General features: G+C 51.9%; 1 protein-coding gene and 1 non-coding gene across 2 annotated transcripts; one reads left to right on the top strand and one right to left on the bottom strand.

The window, feature by feature from the left end:
* Positions 1-1,994: 1,994 nt before the first annotated feature.
* Positions 1,995-2,132, bottom strand: LOC117851140 (small nucleolar RNA Z247). Its single transcript, XR_004639497.1, has one exon. It is a non-coding gene; the product is annotated as a small nucleolar RNA Z247 (small nucleolar RNA).
* Positions 2,133-4,222: 2,090 nt separating this feature from the next.
* Positions 4,223-5,604, top strand: LOC117847988 (CASP-like protein 4C1). Its single transcript, XM_034729297.2, has 2 exons — positions 4,223-4,995; positions 5,108-5,604. Exons 1-2 carry the CDS (start codon positions 4,666-4,668, stop codon positions 5,363-5,365), a joined length of 588 nt encoding a protein of 195 aa, XP_034585188.1. The 5' UTR covers positions 4,223-4,665; the 3' UTR covers positions 5,366-5,604.
* The last annotated feature ends 828 nt before the right edge of the window (positions 5,605-6,432 follow it).

Below are 6,432 nucleotides of genomic sequence, written 5' to 3'. Positions count from 1 at the left end.
TCGATGTGGGATGCGACAACCTTGCCCCCCCTGCGGCGAGTGCCCACTGGGTGCAGTAGGGACAGAGTCAGGGTAGCTAGCAGCCGGCGTATCTGCTCCAGGATCGGAGCCGTATCCTCTGAGGAAATCAACACCAGTTGCCGCGCCGGGATATTTTGTGCTATCTGGATCCGTTGGATGAATTTCTTCATTGTACAACGCAGAGGTGAAATTTATGCTTGGCTCCAACACAATTGAGACTTGTTGATTAGTGTCTTGCACATCACAAACACCACTAACCCCAGGGAAATTATCAGTAACATCTGGAACAACACTATTTACATCCCCATGATTTTGCAAATGGGCAGGAAGTAAAAGAATTTCCTGTCTCCACCGAGATCTGGCATTTGGATGAAGATTGGCAAAGGGAAACACATATTCGTCAAATACAACATCCCTTGAGATGTACACATGTCCACTAGAGATATCCAGGCACTTGAATCCTTTGTGCATAGGATTGTAACCGAGGAAGGCACATCAAATGGATCTGAAGGAAGGTTTTCTTTGATTGAAGGGTCTAAAGTTTGGCCAGCATGCATAACCAAAGATGTGCAAGGAGGTGTAATCGGGTTGTTCCTTGAAGATACGCTCTAGGGGCATATTGTAGTCAATGACCTTGCTTGGTAGGAGATTTATGAGATAGGTGGAAATTAGGAAAGCCTCGTCCTAGAATTTTAGGGGCACGGAGGCGTTGGCTAAGAGAGCAAGGCCTACTTCTATGATGTGTCAATGCTTCCTTTCAGCTAAGCCATTTTGTTGGTGAGCGTGTGGGCAGGATACATGATGGGCAATACCAATCTGTTGGAAGGAGTAGTTTAGCTTCTCGTACTCTCCTCCCCAATCACTTTGCTTAGTTAGGATGTTCCTGTTAAATTGGTGTTCAACAAGGCTTTGGAAATTGCGAAAGACTTGAAAAACGTCGGATTTTTTCTTTAAAAGGTACAACCATGTATATTTGTTAAAATCGCTGATAAAACTCACATAATAAGTATGTCGGCCTACATATGAAGGTGCTGGACCCCTCACATAAGAAAAGATCAAATCCAAGGGCATATATGACACACTGTGAGACCTTGGATATGGAAGCTGATGACTCTTAACTTGTTGACACGAATCACTCACAGACTCGATGTTTTGATCACTAGAACAGGGAAGATCATTATTTCTAACCACACGCTCAACTATTGGAAAAGCACGATGATCTAATCTACTATGCCACCTTGAAGAGGATGACTTATTTATGCCATAAACTTGCTTGAGACGACGAGCTCCAGAATAGGGTTATCCTAGAGGATATAGGCCGCCTTTGCATCTACCGCTATGAAGGATTTTCTTTGTGACATGATCCTTAATAAAAAAGGAATCAGGGTGAAATTCAAGGAAGGTGTTGTTATCAGATGTTAAATGATGGATAGAAACTAAATTTTTGCTAGCACTTGGAACATGAAGAACATCTTTTAGATGCAAGTTTCTGCTTGGGGTATGTAAAGTAGTGTGTCCAACATTACTGATTTTCATACCTGCCCCGCTCGCGGTGTGCACTTGGTCTTGTCCATGGTACTTGTCATGCGCCGTTAGATTCTCCAGGCTACTGGTTACGTGGTTAGATGCACCACTATCAGCATACCAGTTGGTGTCCACGCCCTAGCCAGTTGATACAGCACCTGCGGTCTTCGAGTTCTGCTAGTAGGATTCATCGTTGTCATACTTATGCCAACACCTGGATGCATCATGGCCCACCTTCTTGCATATCTGACAGGTGGTCTTCTCGCTCTTGGGCTTGGAGGAGCTCCTGGTGTTGCTGTTGTTGCGGTCATCGTTGCCACGGCCACCACTATTGCCCTCACGACCACGGTTTGAACCACAGCCGCGGAAGCCACCACGCCCACGAGATGCTGAGTTGGCCGACAACTAGTAGCAGGAGTTGTAGTTTTCCTGGAACATCTCCAATCTCGTATCATAGTTAAGGATTTGAGAGTATAACTCACTTAGCGAGATGGGATCTGTACGCCCATCACCGAAGACACTAGCGGGTTGTAGTCCTAATCGAGCCCCGTGAGGATATGGGACACCATCTAGTCATCTTCAATCACCTTGCCTGCAGCCACGAGCTCATCACCATTTCCCTTCATCTTGGAGAAGTAGGCAGCCGCCGTCATGCCGCCCTTCTTGGTGTTTGCTAGCTACATGAGGAGACTAGTAACTCGTGCACGAGATTGTGCCGAGTACATGATCTCCAATGCCTTCCACACCTCTACCGACGTGGTAAGTGTGGCAGCATGTCCAAGGACATCCTTGAAGAGAGAGTTGACGACGTAGGAGAGCAACTGCTGATCTTGCTGTAGCCATCTCTCATATGCAAGGTTGGAGACGATGCTCTTCGTCTTGTCTTCCTTGGTGACCTCCGTAGTCATGGCCGGCGCGCACACAAATCCATATAGGATGCCGGTGAGCTGTGCGCCCCTGATTGCTGGCATGAGTCAAGCTTTCCAGAGAAGGAAATTGTTGCACGTCAACTTCTCCGAGACGGGACAATCGAGCGGCGGCAGAGGAGCGGAAGAGGAGGAAGAGGCCATTGGGTTTAGATGTGTTTTGGTGGAAGAAGGGCTCTGATCACCATGTAAAATAAGAGAACATGATTGCCTATCTTGGCTTGCCACGGTTGCGTGTTAATATATAGACCAATAGTCTAGAGATAGATTACAAGGTTTGGTTTGAATATATATTGAAGATCAAATAAACTACCTACCTTATCTATCTCAAACTCTTATCTCAACCGTTTATAGATTCTCGGTGAGATATGTTACAAACCGAGATACACCAAAGCAAAACTCTATTTCTAACAACCCACTCCTTGCCAGAAAGAGATGCCTTTGGTGAGCCCCCTCGTATAAACCAGTAAAGCCCCATCATGTACATTGGTACGCTAGTTAGGCTGGTGTTCAACAGATTCGATTTGCCAATTGCCACCGTAAAGACAGTTTCCCACATTTCCAGTTCCAGGACTGCAACATCTTCTCCACTTGAATTAAGTCTTTAAGAGGTGGATTGTCATCTGCGTACTGAAGATGGGTTAATCCTCCCTCCAACGTATTGAACAGATCATGGTGGATAGAGTTTGCCCAGAGAAGTTGACTGGCATTCTGTTTCAGTTTTCAGAGCAACAAGCTGCCCTCTGTTGGCGAGGTTGTGCAGCTCGTATCGTACATCTGCAGATCTGCATCGTGTGGGGAAATAATCTCTCTTACAGTAATCTTCGCTGTACTGTTATTGAATGCAGAGTCCCTGTTCCATCAGTAACATTTCAAGTAGCATGATATTATCCTCGTAGCTGGTTGAAATTGGTGAAACATGGGGGCAGTCAGTCCTCCTAAATGCTGGGCCTAGTTGTCATCTCCTTTTTATCTAGTCGTTTAGGCCCATCCCGTAGGTGGACCGGAAGTTGGGCTGATGAAGAAGAGACCATCCCAATCACCCCGGTGGCCCTGCGGCACCTCGTCGGAGTGTGACCCCACCGGCGCCGGAGACGGCGAACCCAACGCCCAACCAACCCCAGCCTAATTCCGTCCCCCGCTGCTCGATCGCCCATCACAACGCGTAGGATCCAAGCGACCTTCCCCTCACCACGCCGAGCATGCAGGACCCGGTCGCGTCATGCTGACGACTCGCTCACGCGAGCCCCCCGGGCCCCGGTCGTTTCACACTCCGGTCATGTGGGCGCGCGTCGCCGGCGACACCGGGCTTCTACGTTAGGCCCTAAATGCGCGCAACATACGCCCGTCAGGCCGTCACGCACTTAAACTCGGTGTGTGGACTTGTGCACCAACTAGACGGCCGGCCGGCGGCCGCGGCTGGTGTGGACTGCGTGGAGTGTGGACGCCGGTGCTTTCAGCTCCGCTAGCTCCAAAAGTCCTGCGCGATGGACCTACACTACACCTACTGCGGTACGGCACGATGATCAGATGACATGTATCTGCATCATTGCATGACAGCTCGTTAATTTCTTCAGGTTAACCAGTAGCACCTGTTCTCTCTCCTTGACACGTTGCCACGTGTACAGTAGCATCAGTTCAATCCACCGTGGCTTACCTGCTCCGCTTTTCGGTGGCCGCCGGCCGGCCGCGGTCACGACCTCACGGGGATCACGCCGCGGCCCACGCCGCCCGGCCCGGTCACTTCGAAACCCCAATCATCCGGGAGCCATCGGATGATATTTTCTTGCTAACTTCTACGGAGTATACTCTTGTTAGATGTACGTTGAGCTGATTTTTTCCTCGACAGACACTTGTGAATTAGCTCGGGTGTGCTTGTTGGCGGTGTGCTTTGGCGTACTCCACATTGATGCCCCCCATTAATCCGCTCACATGTCCACACCTACCCGTCGCCGCACACCTGGCCAGCTGGGGGTCTCCAGCTTTGTTTCCCTTTCCCCGCCTCGCCTCACCGACGCCGCCACGTTGGCCATGCCGCCGCCACGTCGGCACCCTCCCCCGTGACCTCCCCAGCCGCCGCGCCAACAGCGACGCCGCCTATATATACCGGCCGGGACCGAGAAGGGGTCCCCGTCGAGCCAGCTGAGCCGAGACTAGCTCGACGGCGCCGATCCAGGGTCACCGCGCGACGACGATGCCGCTGCAGAACGGCGCGCGGGCCGCGGCGGAGGCGCAGTGGCAGCACGGGAAGCCGGCGGCGCCGCCGAGGCGGCGCGCCGGCGCGGCGGTGGCGCTGCTGCTGCTCCGCGTGGCGGCGCTGTGCACCTCCGCGGCCGCGGCAGCGCTCGCGGCCACCCACGGCGCCGCGCTCCGCCGCGCGCCGTTCCGGTTCCTGCTGGCGGCCGACGCCATCGTGGCCGTCTACTCGGCGTTCGAGGCGGCCGCCGCGGCGTGGGAGGCGGCCACGGGCGCCACGCTGCTGCCGGAGGCCATGCAGCTCTGGTTCGACTTCGGACACGACCAGGTAGTAATAAGCCGCTGGCGTGCCGGCTCTTTCACATCTCGCACTCACGGCCCCAAACCTTTTGGAGACCACCTGAGCTGCGTCACGCTCACGTACATGCGCGCGCGCGCAGGGCTTCGGGTACATGGCGCTGGCGGCGGCGGCCGTCGCGGCGCGGGACGCGGCGTCGTGCGGCGGCGGCGGAGGAGGGCGGGAGTGGAGGAGCGCCGCCGGAGGCGCGGCGGCGTGCGCGCGGGCCGACGCCGCGGTGGCGCTCGGGTTCGCGGGGTTCGCGTTCCTGGCGCTGGCCGCGCTCGTCACCGGCTTCCGGGTCGCCCGCTTCCTCGCCACCGGCTCACGGTCCGCGCCGCCATCGACCTCCGACTACTGATCGGGCGTTCCGGTAGAGCTGATCGGACGAGCCGCTGGTAGGTAGTAGTATAGCGTGCTGTTGTGTGTGTGAACGGCGAGTGCTAGAGCAAAGTTGCTTTGGCAGCTGAAGAAAATCAAAGCACAGTGTTGGTTGCCTATAGTACTAGTTAGTTCTGTTTAGTTTTGTTTGGTTTTACGTGACTAAAGTTTACTCCTGTCACATCCTAAATATTAAATATAAGTTAATTACAAAACTAATTGCATCAATGAAAACTAATTCACGAGGCCATTCTATTAAGCTTAATTAGTTCATGATTTGATTTGACCTTATGTTAGCTACAGAAAATATATGGTAATCGTGGATTAATTAGGCTTAATAGATTCATCTCGTGAATTAGCTATGGTTTATGCAATTAGTTTTATAATTAGTTCACGTTTAGTTTTTATAAACGTCCGATATGACATGATTAGTCCATAGATCCAAACTCCATAGATCCAAACACCCTTCAGTAAAATGAAAACTGAGTGCGTGTCAGATCAGTTTCAGGCCTTCAGCCATGCGTGCCGACGAAGAATGAAGATACAGGTGTTAAGTGTGTGTATATATACAGGGCGAGCGACTTCGAAAAATTTTCGGAATTCAAAATTCGAGTTACTATTCACAACACTATTCAAATTCGACGAACACTATTCAAATTCGCGGCACTATTTAAATTCAGCTCACTATTCAAATTCGGGAATATGAATAGTGCCCGAGCACTCACGGTGAGTGGGTGGAGCACCTATGGGTGGCGTCACTATTCAGCTACTATTCACTCACTATTGCGCACTATTGCGCTACTATTCGGGTCGCTTTCGGGGGATACAAGCACGCGCGGGTACGTGATTAGGTATATTCCTTAATTAAGACTATTCTCAGGATCTTTGCGGGTTGGCGAGACCGAAGATTCAGCCGGTCGTGCTGCTATGCTTATGACAGTCCTACTCGGTACTCACCGCATGCCTCGCTGGCTCGCTTCAGAACCAGGCCAGCCCGGACTGCACCCTCACCGTCCCCAGCCACGCTCACACAGGACTCAGGCTCTA

This window comes from Setaria viridis, chromosome 3 (genome assembly GCF_005286985.2).
Source record: "Setaria viridis chromosome 3, Setaria_viridis_v4.0, whole genome shotgun sequence".
Lineage (NCBI taxonomy): Eukaryota > Viridiplantae > Streptophyta > Magnoliopsida > Poales > Poaceae > Setaria > Setaria viridis.
The sequence above is the reverse complement of the archived record's forward strand: the minus strand, read 5'-3'. Positions and strand labels throughout refer to the sequence as shown.

Bases quoted from the DNA above. Each gene is read 5' to 3' on its own strand.
- LOC117847988 (XM_034729297.2), top strand. From the start codon at position 4,666: ATGCCGCTGCAGAACGGCGCGCGGGCCGCGGCGGAGGCGCAGTGGCAG. The intron at 4,996-5,107 runs GTAGTAATAAGC...GCGCGCGCGCAG, and splicing joins TCGACTTCGGACACGACCAG to GGCTTCGGGTACATGGCGCT.